This window comes from Rattus norvegicus, chromosome 1 (genome assembly GCF_021556685.1).
Source record: "Rattus norvegicus strain SHRSP/BbbUtx chromosome 1, alternate assembly SHRSP_T2T, whole genome shotgun sequence".
Taxonomy (NCBI): Eukaryota; Metazoa; Chordata; class Mammalia; order Rodentia; family Muridae; genus Rattus; species Rattus norvegicus.
The window spans coordinates 142,593,473-142,617,936 of record NC_141534.1 but is presented as its reverse complement, the minus strand read 5'-3'; the positions used below and the strand labels follow the sequence as shown (position 1 = coordinate 142,617,936).

The 24,464-nt window shown below is 41.5% G+C and overlaps 1 protein-coding gene across 1 annotated transcript in view; it reads right to left on the bottom strand.

The window, feature by feature from the left end:
* The window catches only part of Agbl1 (AGBL carboxypeptidase 1), an 893,368-nt gene that overhangs the window by 812,955 nt on the left and 55,949 nt on the right, over positions 1-24,464 (bottom strand). Inside the window, 4 exon segments of the mRNA NM_001432252.1 lie at positions 9,427-9,520; positions 13,312-13,443; positions 18,059-18,205; positions 21,049-21,112. Of these exon segments, the coding sequence (NP_001419181.1) occupies positions 9,427-9,520; positions 13,312-13,443; positions 18,059-18,205; positions 21,049-21,112 (437 nt within the window).

Here is a 24,464-nt window from a genome sequence, read left to right as displayed (position 1 = left end):
TTTGTATTATGCAGTAGGGCATCCTTCAGTAACAGAAGATGTCTTGAAACTCATTAGGAGTTTGATGAGTTTGTCTGGGTTTCATTGACCTCACCTTAGATGAAAGAGGTGGACAAGAAGGAAAGTTCCTTGGAAGCCTCCAGCTTTCAATCCTGTGACTTGAATATCTATGACTAACCCTAACAGAGAGAGGTCAGTGGCCTCTTAAGAAGATGAAAGGGATTTCAACCATAGACCTCATTGCCAGGGTTTAATTCATGTAGGAAACTATTCATTCCGCTATCAACTACAGGCTTGGAGTCAGGTTGCAGAAGCCATAATCACTCTGTCAGTAAGTTGAGCACATGGTGCACATCCCCAATATCATCACTTGTGAAGCTGGGTTGGAATTTTTTTTTGTTCCTGTTCCAAAATATTTGAGTCCAAGTGCCCCGAAGCACATGGCTTCTGAATCACAATTATGAGCCCACGCCTGAAAAACTCAGATTCTACTTACATTGAGTGGAAGGGTATAATGTTTTTAATGAGAATAGAAGCAAAGAACACCCAGAAGAAATATGGTATCTATTTCAAGAAACAGAAAATTCGGTTCCCTGTAACTTGAAACCCCACTCTCTCAGTGGCAAAGCTGTGTCATCTACGTTGCTTATGATGACAAGGAAACCATTAGCTTTGGCAAAGTCTCCATTCATTTATCAACTACTATGCTCGAATAAAATGGAATGGTATGCTGGTTAGAGGAAGCTCAGATGGCTTGACTTTGGAAAGACACTGGTTCGGGAGAAAAAGAAGTATGGGAAATTTTTCTAGCTCATAAACGGAAGATGAAATCACCATAAATAGCTGCCAATGTAGCAATGCCCAGTAATCCTGCACTCAGGCAAAGCTCAAATGCCAAAGAGCCCTGGCAGACAAGAGCTCAAAAGGGAGAAGATCACTATCACTATTCTAAGTACAGAGAGCAACTAGGACAGCCAACAGGACACTAAACTGAAGAATTTGCTTATGTGGCTTGTTTAAGACCCAAACACAACACCGCCTTCTGTTGCCAAGGTATTTAATCCCAGGACCTCTAGAGCATAGAATATGACCCACAATTGTGCAAGATAGTCCATGGCCCAAAGACCCCTGGCTTGAAAGATAAATCCTAACATAATAGATCTGCTGAAAGCCTGAGAAAGATGTGATGATATTGAAGACCTCTTGTGTAAAGACGAAGCTAGCATGGTCCTGAATACAATTCTCAACTTGCCATATTCTTGGCGAAGCTTCAGAGACAATCTCAGCCTATGGCTGAACCAAGAGGCAGTCCAGTGATTAGAGAACACAATGGAGTTGAAGAAGCAGCTCCCGCTCAGAAAGTTGTGATTGGCTTAGAACTCTGTGAGGCATGGCAAGCTAGGAGAGTTTAAAGTCCTAGGAGCTGCTGTATACTGTCATATCTGATCATCCAGCTTCAACCATGGGTTACATATGGTCTGGGCACCCAGCAGGATTAGAGAGGATGTAGCTATGCTTTGGGAAATGTCATGGGAACAGTCAGTGAACATGACTATCATCACTACTAAAAAGCTAGAGCCCTGTAAGTAAAGGAAAAAGGGGGAAGCTTGAAGCAGAGAGTGTTAAGATATAGAACAACATAAGCTCTTCTAAGTCACAAAATGAGTCAAGAATCTGCAAGTGATCACCTTTGACTCAGAAAATTATCATGCTTAGTAAGTTTGAACTGATCCAGGAAAACTGTGTGGATAAACAAACTGGTAGCAAAGCACCAAGCTCTCAGACCTAGGGTCATTTCTGTCTCCTGATTTTTATACACCACCCCTTCTGATTCTAAACCTCCTCCTGGATCTATTAACAGACCAACAGCTGCTACCTAATTCAAAGGAAAGCAAAGTTTTCATAGGAGTGTTGCTCCCATATTCTGAAAAGCCCTTCATCTTTAGAGCCTTCCCTTCAGCCAGCCTGTCAGATCCCTCAGACAACTCTAACCAAGACACAGGGCTCTATCACTTCCCTTCCCTGCAGCGATCAAAACCTTTCTCTTTTTAAGACTGATATTCCAGTTTCTCTTCTCTTGGCTGACTTCTTTCCAAAGGCACCTCGGTCCCTCATTCCATACAGTTTTGGTAGAGGGACCACATGAATTTTCAGATATGTTTAGACACCTACATGTGGACCCTACATGTGGTCCCAGGGTAGGATCAAGAACAAAGGTGACAGGCAGCACGAAGGGACCTCCTTGGTAGATGCTACACTGCACTTACCAGTGCATTCAGAAATCACCAATATTTTTTAGTTAAAGTATTTCTTTTGGTGTATATTATGACATTTGCATACTAATACTGAGGTGTTACAGAGATGATTAGTACAGTCTCTGCCCAAAATCACACACAAAGCAAAACTTGTGAAGTATTCCATATATTAATCAATGGAAACACTAATCACCCTAATTTAGCTCATTGCATACCATATACTTGCATCAAATTATCACACAGTACCTTACAAGTAAGAATGACAATGTATAAATCTTTTAAACTACATTTCTTTTTAATTTAACCGAGAGTGTACCATAGTCTATTCATGGAGCTAGACGTAAACATGGTTCAATTTCTACCTTGATAAGCTAAGTTTAGAGGGGAGAGAAAACTCTGGCTGGAGCAACAGTGTACAAAATTAAGTACAAAGTGTGTTGAAAGAATGAAGAAGATTCCAGAGCAGCACCGGGGACAGGAGACTCCCTCCCCCCGACTCCCTGACATGGAGACTAGGTAGCTGTTTTCCCTTTGATAGAATAGCAATATCATTCCTCGAGCAAGCCCCACTTAGAGACAGCTGGAGAGATAAAGCGAAGAAGAGGTGGAGATAAACCGAAGCACATTCCTGCTGGCTTGAAGGCAGGGAAGAAGACCACTTAGAGGGCAGGGATGGCTTTCCAAGTCTGCCCATGACTGTTCAGACCAAAACAACAGATGTAGGGAGCAAAAAGAAGTGAGAAGGCACAAGCCAAGACACCCGCATCTTGGTGAAGAGTAACAATATGATGACCATCTAGCAAATGAAGGAAGCCTAGAGCGGCTGCCTTCCCTGGCATGGAGCCTGGCATGAGGCTACAGGAGGTTTGGGATATCTCTGTACGGGCCCTTTCTCCCTACTAAGGCTGGAGCTACTCCCATAAATCTTGCCCTGAGTACCGCTGGAGATCGGAGGACAGCTGCGTGTCTATTTTAGGTGCACAGGGGAGAAGTAGAGCAGGTTTAATCTTCACAGGAGGAAGGAGTCACAGTGGCACCACACTGGGCACCAGTTCTCCAGAAGGCATCCTGCAATAACTCCCCCACAGTTTGCAAGGTCTTGGAGGACGATATTCAGTCCTATAGGCATGCTATCATATTCTCCCCTGGAAGAACCCTCAAAGCCATAGGTCTAGCATGTAAGTGCAAGCAATTAAGGGCAGTTTATTTTGGTTCATCTTATTTGAGATTTGGGGAATGGGGCTTACAGAGCAGGCGGCCTATTACCCAGCTGTATCTCTATTACTGGCGAGTAACATATCCTAGCATGTCAAATCTCACAGACGTTTTTAGCCATTACTTCTTTTTTATTGGATATTTTATGTATTTACATTTCAAATGTTATCCCCTTTCCCCCTCTCTCATCGCCCCTCCCCCTGCTTCTATGAAGATGCCCACACTTCCACCCACTCACTCCCACCTCAACACCCTGGCATTTCCCAACAGCCTGGGGAAACAAGGCTTCACAGAACCAAGGGCTTCTCCTCCTATTGATGCCAGACAATGCAATCCTCTGCAACATATGTGGCTAGAGCCATGGGTCCCTTCATGTGTACTCTTTGGTTGATGGTTTAGTCTCTGGGGGTCTGGAGGAGTCTGGTTGGTTGATATTGTACTTTCTATGTGGTTGCAAATCCCTTCAGCTCCTTCAGTCCTTTCTCTAACTCCTCCATTGGGGTCCTCATGCTCAGTCCAATGGTTAGCTTCAAGCATCCTCATCTGTATCAATAAGGCTCTGGCAGAGCCTCTTGAGAGACATCCATATCAGGCTCCTGTCAGCAAACACTTCTTGGCATCAGCAATAATGACTGTGTTTGGTAGCTGCATATGGGATGGGTCCACTGGCGGGGCAGTCTCTGGATGGCCTTTCCTCCAGTCTCTGCTTGACTCTTTGTACCTGTATTTCCTCCATGAGTATTTTGTTCCCTCTTTAAGAAGAAATGAAGTATCCACATTTTGGTCTTCCTTCTTCTTGAGCTTCATGTGGTCTGTGAACTATATCTTGGTTATTCCGAGCTTTGGGGCTAATATCCACTTATCAGTGATTGCATACTATGTGTGCTCTTTTGTGACTGGGTTACCTCACTCAGGATGATATTTTCTAGTTCTATCCATCTGCCTAAGAATTTCATGTAATCATTCTTTTGTGTTTTTTTGTTTTGTTTTGTTTTGTTTTTGTTGTTGTTATTGGAGCTGGGACTTCTTTTTATCTTTATTAACTTGAGTATTTCTTATTTACATTTAGAGTGTTATTCCCCTTCCCAGTTTCCGGGCCAACATCCCCCTAAACCCTCTCCCTCCCCTTCTATATGGGTGTTCCCCTCCCATCCTCCCCCCATTACCACCCTCCCCCCAACAATCACGTTCACTAGGTGTTCAGTCTTGGCAGGACCAAGGGCTTCCACTTCCATTGGTGCTTTTACTAGGCTATTCATTGCTACCTATGAGGTTGGAGCCCAGCATCAGGCCATGTATAGTCTTTGGGTAGTGGCTTAGTCCCTGGAAGCTCTGATTGGTTGGCATTGTTGTTCACATGGGGTCTTGAGCCCCTTCAAGCTCTTCCAGTCCTTTCTCAGATTCCTTTATCGGGGTTCCGTTCTCAGTTCAGTGGTTTGCTGCTGGCATTCGCCTCTGTATTTGCTGTATTCTGGCTGTGTCTCTCAGGAGAGATCTACATCCAGTTCCTGTCAGTCTGCACTTCTTTGCTTCATCCATCTTATGTAATTGGGTGGCTGTATATGTATGGGCCACATGTGGGGCAGGCTCTGAATGGGTGTTCCTTCTGCCTCTGTTTTAAAATTTACCTCCCTATTCCCTGCCAAGGCTATTCTTGTTCCCCTTTTAAAGAAGGAGTGAAGCATTCGCATTTTGGTCATCCTTCTTGAGTTTCATGTGCATCTAGGGTAATTCAAGCATTTGGGCTAATAGCCACTGATGAATGAGTGCATACCATGTGTGTTTTTCTGTGACTGGGTTACCTCACTCAGGATGATTTTTTTCCAGTTCCCTCCATTTGCCTATGAATTTCATAAAGTCATTGTTTTTGATAGCTGAGTAATATTCCATTGTGTAGATGTACCACATTTTCTGTATCCATTCCTCTGTTGAAGGGAATCTGGGTTCTTTCCAGCTTCTGGCTACTATAAATAAGGCTGCTATGAACATAGTGGAGCATGTGTCTTTGTTATATGTTGGGGCATCTTTTGGGTATATGCCCAAGAGAGGTATAGCTGGGTCCTCAGGCAGTTCAATGTCCAATTTTCTGAGGAACCTCCAGACTGATTTCCAGAATGTTTGTACCAGTCTGCAATCCCACCAACAATGGAGGAGTGTTCCTCTTTCTCCACATCTTTGCCAGCATGACTAAAGATGTTGAACATTTCTTTAGGTGTTTCTCAGCCATTCGACATTCCTCAGCTGTGAATTCTTTGTTTAGCTCTGAACTCCATTTTTTAAATAGGGTTATTTGACTCCCTGCAGTCTAACTTCTTGAGTTCTTTGCATATTTTAGATATAAGCCTTCTATCAGTTGTAGGATTGGTAAAGATCTTTTCCCAATCTGTTGGTTGCTGTTTTGTCCTAACCACAGTGTCCTTTGCCTTACAGAATCTTTGCAGTTTCATGAGATCCCATTTGTCGATTCTTGATCTTAGAGCATAAACCATTGGTGTTTTGTTCAGGAAAATTTCCCCAGTGTCCATGTGTTCGAGACTCTTCCCCACTTTTTCTTCTATTAGTTTGAGTGTATCTGGTTTGATACTGACCCCCAGTTGAACCAGCACCATTTGCTGAAAATGCTATCTTTTTTCCATTGGATGTTTTGGCTCCTTTGTCAAAAATCAAGTGACCATAGGTGTGTGGGTTCATTTCTGGGTCTTCAGTTCTATTCCACTGGTCTATCTGTCTATCTCTGTACTAATACCATGCAGTTTTATCACTATTGCTCTGTAATACTGCTTGAGTTCAGGGATAGTGATTCCCCCAGAAGTCCTTTTATTGTTGAGGGTAGTTTTAGCTATCCTGGGCTTTTTGTTATTCCAGATGAATTTTCAAATTGTTCTGTCTAACTCTCTGAAGAACTGGATTGGTATTTTGATGGGGATTGCATTGAATCTGTAGATCACTTTTGGTAAAATGGCCATTTTTAATCATTGTTTTTAATAGCTGAGTAGTACTCCATTCTGTAAGTGCACAACATTTTCTGTATCCATTCCTTTCTTGAAGGACTCTAGCCATTATTTCTAATGCCTACAACAAGCCTATATGTTAAGGCTTGATATTCACTCTTTGAGAAATGCCAGAGTTAGTTAAGAAAGGTAAAGTGTCTCACCAAGGAATCAATTAGAGCTGCTTGGGGGGTATCTTCCAATTTAGATGCCTTCATTCCTTATCTAGTTGGAAAGAGGGGAGGGGTTAAAAAACAAAGGAGCTTTGGGAAAGAATTCAAAAGCTGGGAGAATAGCTGTTTAGCCTCTGAGAGAAAATGACCGTTCGGTTGAGGAAAAAGATTCCCTATCATTAAGCAAATTGTTCCATGGATATGAACCGTTTAGACAATAAAAGAAATTTAAGCAAATGTGAACTACTTGTGATTGTCTTACATATGGTGGTTTTAGAAATATAACCCTGGAAACAGACTACAAAATACTCCAATGGTGCTTTCCAGGATGGGGTTCATGGATCAGGTGGTACTTAAATTCTGGCTCCTTCACGTAAATCCCCAGCAAGTTACTTAGCTTCTTCCAGCTTTCATCCCCTGTGCCCTGTAAATTTAGACACAGTAATAGTACCTGCCTCAAAGAGGAAAAGAGGCTCAAAAGAGATAGGGCATGCTTAAGGGCCAGGTGTGGTGTTAGGCACCGAGTCAACACCATGGCCATGCCAGCTACATTTTAAAGGCTCATGGAGATGCCTCTCCTCTGTGAACATTTGGTTTTCAGTTTGGCATTTTGCTTAAGAAGGGGCACCATCTGGCAGAAGATTTCTAAGACAGATCAGATAGAAAGAAATGGTGGGCGCGGTACTTAAGAGAACACTGCTGAGATTCCTATTAACTTTTCTGTTCATGGAAGCATCACACCCCCCCACCCCACCCCCTGGTTAATCTCTGATGCTGTTTGTCCATTGTTCTATGGCACCTTGATCAGATCTGTACCCGAACCTGACTTTTTGCAGAAGCAAAGGAAAGCAATATAGACAGCAACAGGAGGTATCCCTAATAAGGAACTTGTATGCTTTAATTACTTATTACTGTTTTACATGTGGTATTCCTATTGCTTTGTTCTCTCAATCATAGCCTTCATAATAGAGACAACAGAAGCCATCAGGATGGGAAAACAATAGGACCAATGCCTTGATACCCAAAGTTAACCGATCAGGACTTCTTAGAAAAACACTTCAAAAAATATGGTACCCATGGCAAAGAAGAGATCATTTAGGTAGACACGTATGTGCAAGGGCCCAGTGAACACAAGATCGAATTTCATGCTGTATGAGAAAAACCAGACAACTGCATGCTATAGGAACAGCATATTCGAGGTACTGTTATGAAAAGATGGATAAAGCTCATGTGTTAATGGCCAAAAGACATGTTGAGACTGCAGATCTCAGCAGCAAAGGCAGTGCACAGTGACAAAATTGATGGCATAACCAAGTCCTGAACATCCCAATGGGCACAGATGATTAAGGACAAACTGCTTTCCATCATTGTTTCTCACTGCCACCTATACCTTCTTTAAATCTAGAATACATTCCCAAAAGTGGGACACATTAGGTGGAAAAGCATCATGAGCTAAATGATCACTAATCTGATTTTGGTTCCTGGTGAGAATTTTTCTCATCTAATGCAGTGGACATAAAAGGACAAAGTAAAGTGAAACTACAGAAAAATAAAGGGGTTATTTTTACTCTTGCTTTTGACCCTGAGGTGGTTCACTTATTACATGAGGATCCCCTGGTAGAGTTGTGTTGACTGCTACTTTGCAATAAGTTTCCATTTTAGAGAGGAAATTTCCAAAATGAAATGCATACTATTCTAGCCCCTTTAAAAAGGTGGTCTGTAAAAAGTAGAGTTCCCTGACCAGATGGATCTCGGAATGGAGCACACTACATAGCAATTTTAGGCCCAGTGTATATAAGTTTTACAAAAGGCTCTGCAAAGACTTAGCATAAAGAAACCTATCTCACTTAGTTTAGCCCAGAACTTCTCAATTTATTTGATGAGGCCATTTTTTTAGGTATATGTAATGCATTTCACTTCAGGAAACGCTGGCGTAGAGAGCTGTAGGTGAGAATGGATGGTGGTGGCATAACTGTGGTGACCCAGGAGAAAAATAATCAGGTGAAACACGAGCCCGAGATTGATGTTAGGATGCAGAAAATATCATGGCTGGGCATGGAAATGCTACTTGCCAAATGACCCCATATATCTTAGAAATTGGCTGAATTTCTTCTAATATTCTCTCAAGGTCCTCTCTGAGTCACTCCCATAAATGATGGATCTTAATGGTTCCAAATATCTCTAAAGCCTTTATGTGAAACCATCTCCCTTTTTAACTTAGTGATTCACACCACTCTGGGATGTAGAGGCCAAGAGAATGGTCCAGGTTTCATTCTCCAGACATAAAACCATGTAACAAGACCGGCACACAACCATGATAAACTATTAGAAGGCTCAGGACTCATCTAAGAAGTTTAACTGGCTGATTTTTTTGAGACTGTGTCACTCCTGGGCTGTCTTCTGAGGGTTACACTCATTTATCACTGCAGGTAAAAAAGGATTTATCTGAAAGCACCAGACCAAAATCAACAACAACAAGAAAAGAACATGAGGTCTGAATGATACAGATTTAAATTTCACCTCTGGTGTTCCCCAGCATCGTGACCCTAGATAAAGCTCTCTGCATTTTAGACTGAGAGTTATGTGCTCATTTGGGATTATCATGAAGATGAGAGGAGATGAGGAATTTAGAGTCAGGTAGAGAAGCAGATTGATATGGAATAGACTTGCTGTACATTTTAAGGAAGAAGGCATCAACAGATTGGACTGGAAGCATCAAGGAGATCTAAGGGCAACTGCCTTTATCTTCTATGTATCACACAGACCCCGGGGTACTATGAGCATGCTCTGTACCTGATTGTCCGGGTGTGCTTTCGGGTATAAGGAGAAATGACCTTGAAGAGCAGTTCCATCGCTCCATTAATTCCCAGCATGGCTCCCATGGTTACTGAAGACAAAATTCACAGTAGTGAGTAGCTATCATCACAAGAAGACATGCCAATACAACTTGGATTTAATCATTGACAATTTTAAGGGGGATCAACGCACAGGAATAAGAAAAATGAAACAACAAAAAGATTAAAATGGTCTCTTAACAGTCTCATGAGTGGGGTAGATGTTTCTCCCTCAACCTCTCCTCAATTTTAATATTGACTCCCCTAAGACTGAGACAATGAATTAGCTGCACAGCTCTTAGAATACCAGTAGAAGAATGAGTCTTGTGCTCCAAGATAAACTAGCCTGGGAACATTTCTCTTTTTACCCAGTTTGGGGAGAAGGTATTAAAACACCATCATAGATCTGAATGCTAGAAAGTCAAGGTAACACCCAAAATTAAAACCCTCCAGATGTCATTGCCATCTCCAAGGATACCCCAGCCACTTTTCAATATGACCCATACCCTTCTCAACTCAGTTGAATTTGGAAAGAGTACTGATGACATTGAAAAAAGCAGAAATCCATGGGATATGGAACCATAGGAGGGGACAAGGAAGTGGAAGAAAGAAAAATAATTCTCTGATAAGACGACTTCTCTCTTTCCTCCATGGTGTTTGTGCTTCTGGGAGGGAAGACCTGGGACTGCCTGGTATTTTTGACAAGACTTGTTCTGGAAAAATAAGCTGGAACAGGGCATCTTAAAGATGCAAAGAGATGAGCAATGTGTCTTAGACTGACTTAGTTCAGGCCCTGGGAAAAGAATGCAAACCTGGAGGTGGTAATTCCACAGTATTGTCTACCAGGTTGAGACTGAGAACAAAGTCTTGTCTGTTACAAGGAGTACATGTTCTGGGAATACCCTCTATGCCTACACTAGAGTAAAAAATTTTGGCAAGTGATTCACTAAGAATTACCACATTAAGTGGAATTAGTGAAAGTGCAGTCTTAATACCTCAGATTCTAATATAGAAGACTGGACTTGAAATCAGGAGTGGATACAAAAAGAAACCTCACTAGGCTCACCTTTACTGGATGGTTGCTCAAAGTGCCCATCTGGGTACTGAAAACAAGTTCGTAGGCTATCATAAACCCATTACAGGTACATCCAACTAATCAGAGGAAAATAGCTGTTCAGAAGGCTTGCTGAAACCATAAATAGTGGCTCATAATTCACCAAAGAAACAGAACCCACAGGCTTCTTGAACTCCATCAGCCTTCCCTGAGTAAATGCAACGCAGAGAGGCACCATGACTTTATGAAACAGCTGGTTGGTATCATAAATGTAGGCTAGCATATGACCCGACTGGTTACATTCTCACACTCACAGATAAGTCGCTGACTTTCTCAGAGCTCAGCAGATGTTCTATTGGTGTATATCCACCATCATTACATATATGTATTAAAGAAAGCAAAGTCTTTAGGAAATCAAGAGATACATTAAGTCCTGTGCCTCCAGCAAGCTCCAAAATGGCTGTCATGCTTTTAGGCTACTCATTAATGACAGCTGTCCTCATAAAATGTTAAAGTTTCTCTTTTATTATTCTGCAGATGGGTTTGTATAGATTCATTCAGATATTCCCAAATGTTCTTTCTTATTCTTTGACCCCCCCTCCCCACCCGTGTGTGTGTGTGTGTGTGTGTGTGTGTGTGTGTGTGTGTGTGTGTGTGTGTGTAAAGGGGGGGGGCATTATAAACAAAGATCCCATAATCCATCTTACTATTATTCTGGAGGAGAGTTGCCTCTTTATGTAGATATTTATTAAGAGTATGTAACGGTGAAAATTGAGATACTAAGCCAGGTATAGTGGCCCATGGCTGTAACCCCAGCAATTGGGAGGTAAAGTCAGGAGGCTATGTAATTCAATGTGATCTTTGGCTACATGGTGAGTTTGAGACCAGTCTGTGCTTCATGAGACCCTGTATTTAAAGTAAGATTTTAAAAAATAGTAAAAATGTGATATTTTAGCAGTTCTTAGGATAACTGGATGGGTTACCTAGTTACTATACTTACATGTGTACTCATCATGTAATTTCAAACTGTTAGACAAAAGATTGGGGTAGGATAAGGCAGCTGCAGTGTCAAGGCCTTACCTATGAACATGATCTTGTTTGTCCCATCCAACAAGTCTATGAGATTTGCTGAGGGTTGAATGCATTCCCCCAAATATATTTTAAAGCCATAATCCCTATGACCTAAAGGTGTAATTAAGTTAAAGATTTGCCCTTGGAGAAGGGATAAAATCTAATCTGTTTTGAGTCTGTCATAGAGAAAATTTAAACATAGAAAGAGACCAAGGATGCACAAGCCTATGGAAAGACCACATGAGGATATGGAGAGATGACAGAATCGTCCTTAGGAATCTCTTTAGCCAAGGAGACAGGCTATAGAAGAAAGCGAACCTTGCCAGCATCTTGGTCTCAGACCGTCAGCCTTTAGCACTGTGAGAAAATTAATTTCTGTTGTTTTAGTAAGACAAAAACCTAGCAGATTAATAGTAATAATTATTGCTGCTGTAATTTTACAAAGGGAAAAAAACCATGAGGTTAACCAGGCCAAGTGCCCACATTCCACGACTCATGAGAAATAGCATCAGAGTCAAACTAAGGGCTCCCTGGCTCTAAGCCCACAGTCTTTCCCCTACAGAGTATATTACATCTAAATAATTGTCACTTTTATTCCCCAGGAAGGGAGCTTAGAAAGGAGAAATGAAAGTCTGTGCTCATTACATGTGAGATAGGAGGTATAGAATCTAATCTATTAATGAAAAGCGCCTCCACTCAGAGTAGAATTAACACAAGTTTTGGAATTCTAAAGCCAGCCTTCAGGACTTTTATCTGTATAAACTTAAGAAATTACTTCACTCTTAGAAGCAGCTGGCTTTTTCTTTTCTGACATATAAAAATGTAGATCTAAACACACAGTTGTTGTGATAATTAAAAACCAGCTGAAGTGAATAGATCCTTAATAACAATCCCCTGACAGATTCAGATGGACCCAGAGGGAGGGTCCGTTAGGAAGAGGCATGAGGTTAGAAAAACATCAGTAAGGACTTTGTACCATCAATGAGTAACTTTGTGGAATTAGTAAGGACTGTTCTTTACTGTAATGTGTGTGTGTGTGTGTGTGTGTGTGTGTGTGTGTGTGTGTGTGTGTGTGTGTGTGTGTGTGCATAAATGTATGGTGAATTCACATGTACTTGTCTGAGGAGGCCAGGTTTCATCCACAAGAATAGTGTCTACTGCCTTTAACAAGGGGCCACTCATTGGCTTAGACCTCACCAATTAGGCTACACCAACTGGCCAGCAAGCTCCCAGTATCCTCCTGTCTCTGCCTCTCCGACACTGGAATTACAAGTCTATATCACTATGTATCACTAGTATTTTTATACTAGTGGGTTCTCAAGCCCTTGTGTTTGCAAATTAAACACTTGACTGAATTCTCTCTCCAGCTATCACAATGTTGTTTTGAACAGATGCAACACATAATATTATGAGGATGTCAAGGCCTGAGGCAAGTCTGCCGTTCTTCTGCCACAGGACTTCTGTACCTGGTAATATTAATAGAGAAACTTGGAAGGCTGTATATGCAACTCAAAGGAAAGCCAAAGACAATACTTAGGTACTAAGTCAAGAGTTTTACCTGACCAAATCAATAAATAAATAATGTCTGACCTCCACAGTCTCTGGATTGTCAGGTTCTGCTATGTGTCTGAATGGGACCACATGCATCCTCACCCAAACCCTCACTCCCCCAGACCACCACATAGTTTCTAGGTATCCCAACCCAGGTCTGGAACTTACCTCTGGAGGCAAAAACACGCAATGCCCAGAGACAGTGCAGGAGGTTCTGGCTATGAGATAGGTTTTTCCTGGCCAGAATCAAGGTCACATCAAGTGCTTCTAATTCTAGTGCCTTCTGTCCAAACTTCTTATCTAGGAACACAAATTCATCTCTCTTAATTATGTCTCACATTCATTCTTAAGGTTTCAGGACAGAAGGAAAAATGATGGAGGAGGGAGGATAATTATAACCAAAGACACTTTTTAGTCTAATTGAAACTATTCTAAATATGCCCCCCCATTGGAGGCAAATGCATCAGAAGAGTAGAGTCTGGGTTTCTTATTTACATGAAAGCTATGGGTTCTAAGACTGCAGGTTTTTGAATCTATAGACACTCCTAATCATCCTCATATGTATCAATGTCTTTAAGACAAATCTAGAATGGGTAAAATAATTAGCGGTACATTTGAATGAAGTGCATAAACTTTGGTTGGCTCCTTTTACTGTTTGGTTTTTGTTTGTTTGTTTGGTTGGTTGGTTGGTTTTGTTGTTGTTATTTTTGGTTGGTTGGTTGGTTGGTTGGTTGGTTGGTTGGTTGGTTGGTTTTCTTTGCTTTGGTTCTTGCAATCAGTTTTTCCTACACATCCATGGCTGTCCTGGAACTCACAGTGGAAACTAGGCTGGCTTCAAACTCATGAAAATCCACCTCCTCCACCACTGTCTCCCAAGTAGTGCTAGGATTAAAGGCTTGCCCAGCATGGATCTTGTTCATTTGATTGGGTATTGTTTTGAATATGCAAAAGATAGTGTGGAACTTTTGAAGAAGTTAGATCAAAGTTATAGATAGATGATGGTAATATTTCTATTTTACAAAGAATTTTCATAATAAAGAGTGAAAAGCATTTAAGAAAAGAAAATTAAATTTAAAAAGTATGGTGCTCTACTAGCCTGACATCTAGTGTTGCGGGTAAGCTGTTCATCATCTTCATCCCAATAGTCACAAAATAAGCACTGAAAACAAGAGGAAAACACCTCTTGTTTATGCTTCTTGCTCCTACTATCAGGTGACTGTGTCTAGTCACTTTTATTTGTGTCCTTCCCTAAGTGTGATGCCCAAATCATCAAGATTATTATAAGATTCATAGAAATATATTTCTATATTTGTTTTATTATTTCATTTAGCATAATATCCTCTAGGTCCAGCCCAAAAGGCTAGATAACACTCCATTGCATATGTATATCACATTTAATTGATCCATAGACACTTACACTATTTCCAGGTCATAGCTCTTGTAACTAGTGCTTCAGTGAACATGGGAAAATAGATCTTTATGAGATAGTCATTCGCTTCCCTTGGGTATATGTTCATATCAGAGATTATAGAAATATCTGAGCAATATGGTAATTTCATTGTTTGTTTTGAACAGGGTCTCCTGTGGCCCAGTGAGGCCTGGAACTTATTATGAATTTCTTGCCCTCCCAACCTTCACCTTCCAAGTGTCAGAATGCCAAGTGTTTATCACCATGTCCATGTGTTAGCTCTTTTTTTTTCTTCAATTCTCCATGCCATTTTAATAACAACCATCCTGATCTTCAGCACCTCAAAGTGTGCAATGGTTCCCTTTCTTCACACCCTCACTAGCATTTGTTTTCCCTTGTCTTGTTGACAAGCCATCTTCACGAGCATGAGGGAATGAGTACACAGGGGTAGAGAATGAAACGGTGCTTTCTGCTGACTTTGAGGACGAAGGAGGGAAAGAGGATGTGTTGAAAGACACAGAATGGCAAATAAGCAAGGGAAATGAATCTATAGCTCTTGTACTCAACATGAAAATAAAGTTCACAAAATTGTACCAAGCTAAATACGTAGACTTTAGCTGTTCCTGTCACCAAAATGAAGTGACACTATATGAGTCGGTAGACATGTTCATCTACCTAGTTGCGGAATTGACATCGCTACTTCTATCTCATAATGTCACATTGAAAATCCCAAGTATACACAATGAAATTTGCTGTAAAAATAGAAAGATTGAAGCAGGGAAGATGAATCACTGGGTGCGAGTTCTTGCTGTGTAAACATGAGGAACTTAGTTCAGGTCCCCTACAGCATAAAGAATAGCAATGTGTGGCTGTACATATACTGTAACACCAGCACTGATCCAGGCAATGGGAAGAGGGCCCCAGGGTCTCACTAACAAAGAAATCTAATGCAGTGAGCTTTGGATTCAATGAGAAACTCAGTCTCAAAAAATAAGGTAGCAAGAAATTGAGAAAGATACCCAACATCACCCTCTGGCTTCTACATGTGCATGTATACATGTGAATACATGGACACATACATATAACACACATACCCACTGTCTTTGTATGTCTTTTATCACTTGACTGTCAGGTCTCTGGCCCCATATGCTAAAGATATATGTTGGGGTGACATTTTGCACACTGTGTGAAGGCTGTCTTTGTATTATTCAAATGTTGATTTTGGTACTGGCAGAGAGCTGAGTATTGTCTGGATTTTGGTATTGTTATTTTTATAGATCATCTGCTGCCTTAGGATTTTGTAAGTATACATCCCCCTCATCTTCTGATTGGTTTAATAAAGATCCAACAGCCAATACCTAGGCAGGAGAGGGAATGCAAGACTTCCAGGCAGAGATGGGAACTGTGGGAAGAATTCAGAAGCTTGAGATTCACCATGAAGACAGATGCTGGGACTGTCCGACTAAGTGAGGGGTAATGGGCCACATGGTAGGTGTGGAGTTGAATACTCACGCTAATGCAAGTTTGACAAAGTAGCTGGGATGCAATAAGCTATAATAAATAGGTCTCTGGGTCATTATTCAGGAGTTGGTGGATCAGAAACAGTGCAGCAATAGATGTGACCTAATGCCTCAATTATTCTTCCTAGAAACTCTACAATTAAATTCTATACTTTCATTTGAGACATACGGACACTGTAATTCATAAATCTTAAGTAACTTGACCAGGGTCACATAGCTAGGGACAGCCTTGAAACCAGCCTGCACTGTGTGACTGGGGAATATTTCAAGTCTCTACTATCCTTTCTTAGAGTTTACTCAGCCCACTCAGCTTTGCTGTCTTCCCCCTTTCTTCAAGTTTCAGCTCAAATGTCACCTCTCCCAGACCATGCTATCTTAGGATAGCATCGTTCTTTCTCCTCCTTGAGGCACTCATCATGGTCTGCTATCATCCAGTTAATTATTTTCTGACCAGTTAACCTGCCTCAGTCTCTGAGCAGACTCCTCTACTACCTTAGTCACAGAGATGTTTGCACTGTGTAGAACTCTGCATACAGTTACCCCCGCTGAACGGTCACTAAATGAAATGTTGTCGGTTATGTTAGGACATACTCAATGCAGTGGCTAGTTGATATCTTTCTCGTTCCATCTGTAGAATGCCAATGAACCTGAAGTAGAGATGTAAACATTGAGTGCTGGAGAATATAGATTTAGCTCCTAGCAGGGAACATCAAAGGGGCCTGGGCTTTTCAATTGTGACATGATATGTGTCAATGATATTCGATACACAGTTGAAGCGTAACTGTGAAAGGATTCTTGCAAAGCATACACAAACTCTGAATGCTTAGATTATTCAACCCTCCTCCAGGAATCTCCAGAGACCTAAAAAGGTATTTCAGAATCTTCCAGGAGTGAAGAGAAATAGACAGAAGCTCTATTCCTAGGTGACTTATCACAGTTGATTTAATTAACAGTGTTGCCTCCAAGATGCCATTTTATCTGAAAAGAGGATTTTGTACATTGAATTGGCTAAGAGGGGATCAGACAGGGCAGACAGCATCCTAAACCTAATGACTGATACCCCCATACAAATAGAAGAAGATACACAAAGTGAAGACATAGAGAACATTCTGAAAACACAGACAAAGAAAATAAATCAGTCTGAGAGAGAGAGAGAGACAGAGACAGAGACAGAGAGACAGAGGGAGGGAGAGAGATTGTTCTGGCAACACAAAGACAGAAGAAAAAATGGACTCTCCCTTGGGATTTACAAAAGGAACCCACCCTGCCAGGGCTTTGTGACTTGTGGAATCCTGAAGTATCAGAGGCTGTATTTATGGTGCATGATGGCAAACAGTCTGTGGCAACTTGCTCTGATAGCTCTAAAACTTGAATGCACAAGTCTGGTCAGGCATGATGACATATTACTTATAATCTCAGTACTCTGGAGTTCAACATCATGCTTTCCTACATAGTGAGTTCCAGGCTAGCTCAGGCTATATGAGACTCTGCCTCCAAAATGAGAGCAAAAAGCTAATTCAGAAAATGAACTTAAAATGTACTTTCGTATGAGATACATTTCATAAATGGTGTCAGTCTGTGTGAGGATTTAAAGCACACTGGAGTCACTCCCCTCTTTCCTGACTTATGGTCCATGCTTTTGCAGTCCATGCCAGCTGTGACTACAACGTCTCTGTATCATTCATTCATTCCTAAGCACCGCGTCTTGTATCAACTGACATATGTAACCCCAGTCTACAGGAAGCTGAGGCAGAAGGATTGCAGTAAATCTGTGGCCACCCTTGCAACATAGCGTGAAGCCAGTCTCAAAAACATATAATACTCCAGGCCCCAAAATAACAATAAAGTAAAATTATCTCCCCTATAAGGCTGGGCCTTCTCTCACCAGGGCATCTGAGACACCCTCTTCTGCCTCCCCACAAGGGCTACCCCAACTGCTCTTAAAGTATGTTTTTTCAGTCATCATTAGGTTTTGAAGTGTAAGTACCTCTTAGGCCAACTTTAGCCAGCAGCCTGAAGAGAGGCAGGAGGATGTCCCAGTCAGGAGAAGCTGACCTTGCTGTGTCCACCAGAGTCTGCAGAAGGGCTTCGCTGCCACCTTTGCTGATTATATAATAAATCCTCCGGTCTGTGCCTGGGGGGAACCAGAGCAAATATGAGACACAAATGGTACTCTCCTCTCTAGAGGAAACCTCAGACTTAACAGCTAGAGAAAAGGCAAAGGTTCATTCATTTCACCACAGAAACTCAAGCTGGCAGGTTCTTGACATGACCTGTCTTCAAGTTGTGCTACCATCTGAGGGAAGAAAGTTGTACAATATAATAATTGAAGGATATTTAGGAATTTGAATATATTCACCTCCTGAAGCTATGGTAAATTGGATGATACTGCAAGTTCTGGAGCCCTGTTAAGTCTTCCCTATGTGTACACTTTGTGTGTGTGTGTGTGTGTGTGTGTGTGTGTGTGTGTGTGTGTGTGTGTGTGCGTGTGTGTGTGTGTGTGTGTATCAAAACATCATTATATACTAAATCATTTTCTGCAATAAACACAAGTCATTAGTAGCAGGAAAGGGGTACTGTCTGATCTAGAGTCATTTTATTGGAGGTGTAACGATTTTCTAATTCTGTTCTTTAGCAACTAATAGAGGGGAAACAGAGAAGCCACTATAGGGACCTCCTCAGAAACAAAATGCCCAGACATAGCAACCAAGGACCTTTGGTCAGAGCCTTGAGCAAGGGTGAAATATTTGTCTTTCTACCAAAGAATAGGTTTGAATAAGACCTCTCTTACTTTGCCCAAGAACAGCTCAAAAGCAATGATTACATAACAACATGGAGACCGAACCTGTGTGACCTAACCCAGGGAACCAACAGGCATAATCATACCAAAGGAGAAATTCTGAGGTTTCCATCCTTCTGAAAAAATAACTGTCTGCCAAAAAAAGAGAATAAAATAAAGAAGGAAAGAAAAATCAAGAGAACAAGCTAAAGGAGGGAGAATAAAATAAAGATGGGAAATAGGGCAGGGAAGCCAGAGGTATCCAGGAGTGGTGGTGCACACTTGTAGTCCCAGCACATAGAAAGTTTAGGCAGAAAGATTGCTGGTTCAAGGGCTTCCTGGATTTTAGAGGAGTGAGACCTTGGCTTTAAAAAAATACAGTAGGGGAGCACCCTCAGAGAAGCACGGGGAAGGGGATGGGATAGGGGGTTTATGGTTGGGAAACCTCGAAAGGGGATAACATTTGAAATGTAAATAAAAAATATCCAATAATAAAATCACATTCATTACAACCTGGCACGGCTTTCATACTGGCCTTCAACTGTTTCTTGCATGTCCTCATGATACTTTTAATTAGGTTTAATTAGGTCTTCACAGTAAGTTCGGAAAGAAGCATCTTACTGGTAACATTTTTTTTATCTTGTTAAAGGAAAAAAATCAATTGTTTATCCTTTTCAAGTCTTTCATTTTTCTCCTGTAGAAAGTGTGTAATTTTATATCCAGCCACTTTGTTAAAGTTGCTTCTCAGCTATAGGAGTTCTCTGGTGGAGTTTTGGGGTCACTTAAGTATACCATCAGAGATGGACCTATGGCTTCATCCACACATGTAGCATAGGATGGCCTTGCTGGACATCAATGGGAGGAGAAGCCGTTGGTCCTGTCAAGGCTCAATGCCCCAGTGTAGGAGAATGTCAGGGCAGGAGGTGGGAGTGAGTGAGTGGGTGGGTGAGGGAGCACCCTCATAGAAGCAGGGGAGGGGGGATTTCGGATTTCTGGAGGGGAAGCCAGGAAATCGGATAACATTTAAAATGGAAATAAAATACATAGGTGAATGCCATCATTAAACCACTGAACTGAGAACAGGACCTTCGTTAAAGGAATCTTAGAAAGGACTAAAAGAGCTTGAAGGGGCTTGAGACCCCATATGAACAACAATGCCAACCAATCAGAGCTTCCAGGGACTAAGCCACTACCCAAAGACTATACATGGACTGACCCTGGGCTCCAACTGCATACGTAGCAATGAATAGCCTAGTATAAGCACCAGTGGAAGGGGAAGCCCTTGGTCCTGCTAAGATTGAACCCCCAGTGAACGTGATTGTTGGGGGGGGGCGGTAATGGGGGGAGGATGGGGAGGGGAACACCCATAGAGAAGGGGAGGGGGAGGGGTTAGGGGGATGTTGGCCCAGAAACCGGGAAGGGGAATAACAATAGAAATGTAAATAAGAAATACTCAAGTTAATAAAAATAAAAAAATTTAAAAATTTTAAAAAATGTAAATAAAAGATGCAATTTTAAAAAATATCAAAAAAGAAAAAAGAAAAAAGAAAATACAGTCACAGCCTGGCTCTAGAACAGGCAGGGCTACGTAGAGAAACCCTGTCTCAACAAACAAGCAAAAAAAATCATCCTTACGGAAAAAAAAATCCAAGGCTTCATTCTAAACATTTCTAACTACCTCCCGAAGGTAGATTCGTCTCAGAAGACAAGTGGTGACTTACGAAAAGGAAACTCATTTTGAAAAAGTTTTTATGTACATGGAACTGGCCCTGCCATTGGAGGATATAGAAGTTGATTTTTTTTTTTGAAGACCACAGTGTGATGAAAGTCTTGTGGTTTTATCTCTGGCATACCATATATATTTAATGTTGCCTGTTTGTGCTAACATTTCTTTTTTATTTACATATTTTTATTATACATATTTCTTTATTTACATTTCACATGCTATTCCCTTTCCCAGTTTCCTATCCATAAGCCCCCATCCTTTCCCCCTCCCCCATACGGGTGCCCCCCGCCTTATCCACCTCCCTTACCACTATGCCTTATCAAATAATATCAAGGGAAAAAACATTGGCTGGCTATTCTCTCCCACGCAGGAAAGTTAAGCTACAAAAAAGCTATATCATTTCCTGGGACAGGCGATAGCTAGCACTGTCTCCAACCTACACTATGATCTGATGTGAATATAGTGTACTCACCAACAGAGAGCAGATCGCTGAGGACCTGGAGGATGGCCAGGATGGATGCTTTATCGGAGGAGTTCTGCAATGATAACACAGACAGGTAGGTATCTTCACAGTGAATACAAGAGGACGGGAAGTAGCCTGGTTAGGGATGCGAGCAACAGGCAGAGTTAAGCTTTGTTATGCTGAGATCAAGTCCATGAGGTGAAAGGGTGGACAGAGGAGCTCTCCTTAAGTAACAGTGAGTTTGAACTCACTGAGATAGGAATTTCAAAGGCTGTGTCTCTAAAATGTTCAAGACCCCTCTTTGGAGAGCAGTCTAATAGTAACATTATTAAGGAACACACAAACTCAATTAATTGATCCAGAAACAGCAAAGGAGTTTTGTGGGCCTCCATCACAAGAACATCATATATTTAAGTAGCCTTGGATTATTTTTAATGGTTCTCTCTCTCTCTCTCTCTCTCTCTCTCTCTCTCTCTCTCTCTCTCTCTCTCTCTCTCACACACACACACACACACACACACACACACACACACACCCCAGAAGCCACCAAAATGTTCTGATGCAAATGCTACCTTCTCAAGCAAAGATGAGCTTTTATTTTCTCAAGACAAGTATAGAGTAGTAGCAGACCATATTGTGAGAATGATTTTAGAAAATCCTTCTAAGTCTTGACATGCTTCCTTGTTCTTAGAAGAGAAGTCTTCATCCAGAAGTTGGGAGGACATGCAGAATTCCCTGAGGTAACCTGTTATCATAATTCTGGAAATGCAACCTCCTCTAGGTTCCCAGAGGTCAGGTCTATGTGTTTGTACCATAACATTAGGGAATGGTCTTTTTATCTTTGTTAATTTAGGTAAGTGCATCACGCAGCCAATTATGGGACTGAAAACAGGGTGCCCCAATAAAGGAGTTAGAAAAGGAACTGAAGGAGCTGAAGGGGTTTGCAAACCCCATAGGAAAAGCAAGAATATCAACCAACCAGACCTCCCAAAGCTCCCAGGGACTAAATCACCAACCAAAAAGTACATACATGGAGCAACCCATGGCTCCAGCTGTATACGTAGTAGAGGATGGCCTAGTTCAGCATCAATGGCAGGAGAGGCCCTTGGTCCTGTGAAGGCTTGATGCCCCAGTGTAGGGAAATGCCAGGGCAGGGAGGTGGGAGGGAGTGGGTAAGTAAATGGGGGAGCACCCTCATAGAAGCAGAGAGGGGGGGGATGGGATAGAAGATTTCCAGAGGGGAAACCAGGAAAGGGGATAGCATTTGAAATGTAAACTTTAAAAATACAATAAAAAATGAGTTTTAACATTCTCATGAGTAAAACTTGTGCTCCTTCTCCACTTCGGTGACCTCAAGAACTCTCCATTATACATCGGACAAAACCAGGAAACCAAAATCTCCAAGATCATCTTCTCCTGATATCTCCAACTTCATTACTAATTCCATACTCCTGTCCAAAGTAGGTATTTTCATGGTAGGGAGTCACTCGGTTGTAGATTCCTGCCCAAGAAATGTTATGGCTTGGTCTGAAAATTTGACCACACTGCTCTCTCTTTGGCAGCTTGTTCCCTGCGCATTAGGCTGGTCGGTGCTGACTCTTCCTTCTAGTGTGTGCTGGGCCCCATGATATCTCCAACCGTCCCACAAACTGGGTCTGGGATGCCTTCTACCTCTCCATCACTCTGTTCTCAGTTAAGCACTCACTCTGACATCGATGTGGAGTCTTCCTTCTTATCTCACCTTCACTAGGTACTAGAATCTTTTAAAAGTAGCACCCATCAGAGGATTGCTCCAGAAAAAAAGGAGAAATAAATAATTTTAATGGAATCCAAAAGAACTCCAGGAGGCCCACTACCACCACCCAATACCTTCCAGAAAGTCATATTTCAAAATATATACCTAACAGAAATAATTTTCTCTAGTAGAAAATTCCAGAGGCCATTAAGAAACATTTAGGTAGATATTTTAATACTTTATTTTTACAAACCAAAACTAATGCCCCCCCCAAATTAAGATGGACAGAATATCACAATGGAGTTTACTAACTTCTTTTCAAGATAGATAAAGCCTCTGGGACCTCCCAGTACTTAACATATACACCCATCACAAAAAACACGAGGAATACTCTGATATCTTTTTCTGGGTGCTTGGACCTAAAAAGGACATCTATACATCTCATCATATTAAGTGAATTACTGCACCCCAAATTTCAAGTCTATATCATCCTCTAGCAACCGCCAGTTATGTATAACCACAATGTCAGTACTTTCCTGTACTCAAAGCTAGAAACAAGAAACAATGGTCTTTCCTAACATAGGTCTATCATTTGGGGGTTTGAAGAACTTCATACCTTTGCAACTAGACCAAAAGACTATTTGCAGTAGAATAAATGTGCATGGGATTCTTTCTCTGGTTAGTATTGACAATTGTGGGTCAACCTCAATTTTTCCATGAAAAGAGAAGGGAAAAGCTTTGTGTGAGACTGTGCAAATGCTGTATAACTTAAAATGCTAGACTCACTACTTGATTGCAAGGAAAAGGAAAATAAAAGAGGAAAATGAAGGGGTGAGGACAAAGAAAGTGAAAAACTAATAAGGTGAAAGCTGACGGGAGGGAAATAAAGGTCCCCACTTTCATTTCCTTCCATTCAATTATTCATGTGTTCATCCCACAGACATCCATTGGCTGTCATCTATGTTCTAGCCACCAACTAGGCAGTGAGGATACTTATTGATCAAAATGCAATTTGCCATCACAGACTCTGTGACAGCAGCTGGCAGTCAGACCTGGGAATGCTAAAGCCCATGGCAAAGATAAGCACTGGTGCCGGGAGAATAAAGGGAAGGGACATTTAACCCAGTCATGCCCATGACTGAAAAGTCACAGAAGCGAAATGAAGAGGTGACAGTCAGATATTCTAGCCATGCCTTAACCTTTCATTCCCAGAGGGATGCATGGCAGCACTGTGACATTGGCGTGTGAATCTGCATTCTGTGTGACCAATTGAATAGAGCAGATGGTACAGGGCATTTTAAATTCCTTGTGGGCAAATGCTAGGTCTTATTTTGCCTCTGTATTCCCACCTCCTGAGGTTTAATAGGCAACCTGTTTTATCGTTTTTAATGTTTTATTAAATTAATTTCTTCAGCTAAAGAATTGCCTGCTTTGTTACAGGGCCCACAAATACTCCCTGAGAACATCCTTGTCTTTCATGTTCCTATTACATTTTCCAGCATGGAAATAGCTGGCCATATATTATATATTAAATCGCCAGACCCAAGTTACTTTGACCTGTGGCCAACAATACAGGCTGCACATACATGAGCCATCCCTCTATAAATCCCTTAATGAAAAACCTTATTTGTAGGACTAAGAGATGCCATGGTGGTTAAAAGTACTGGACCAATGCTCTTGGCAGAGGACC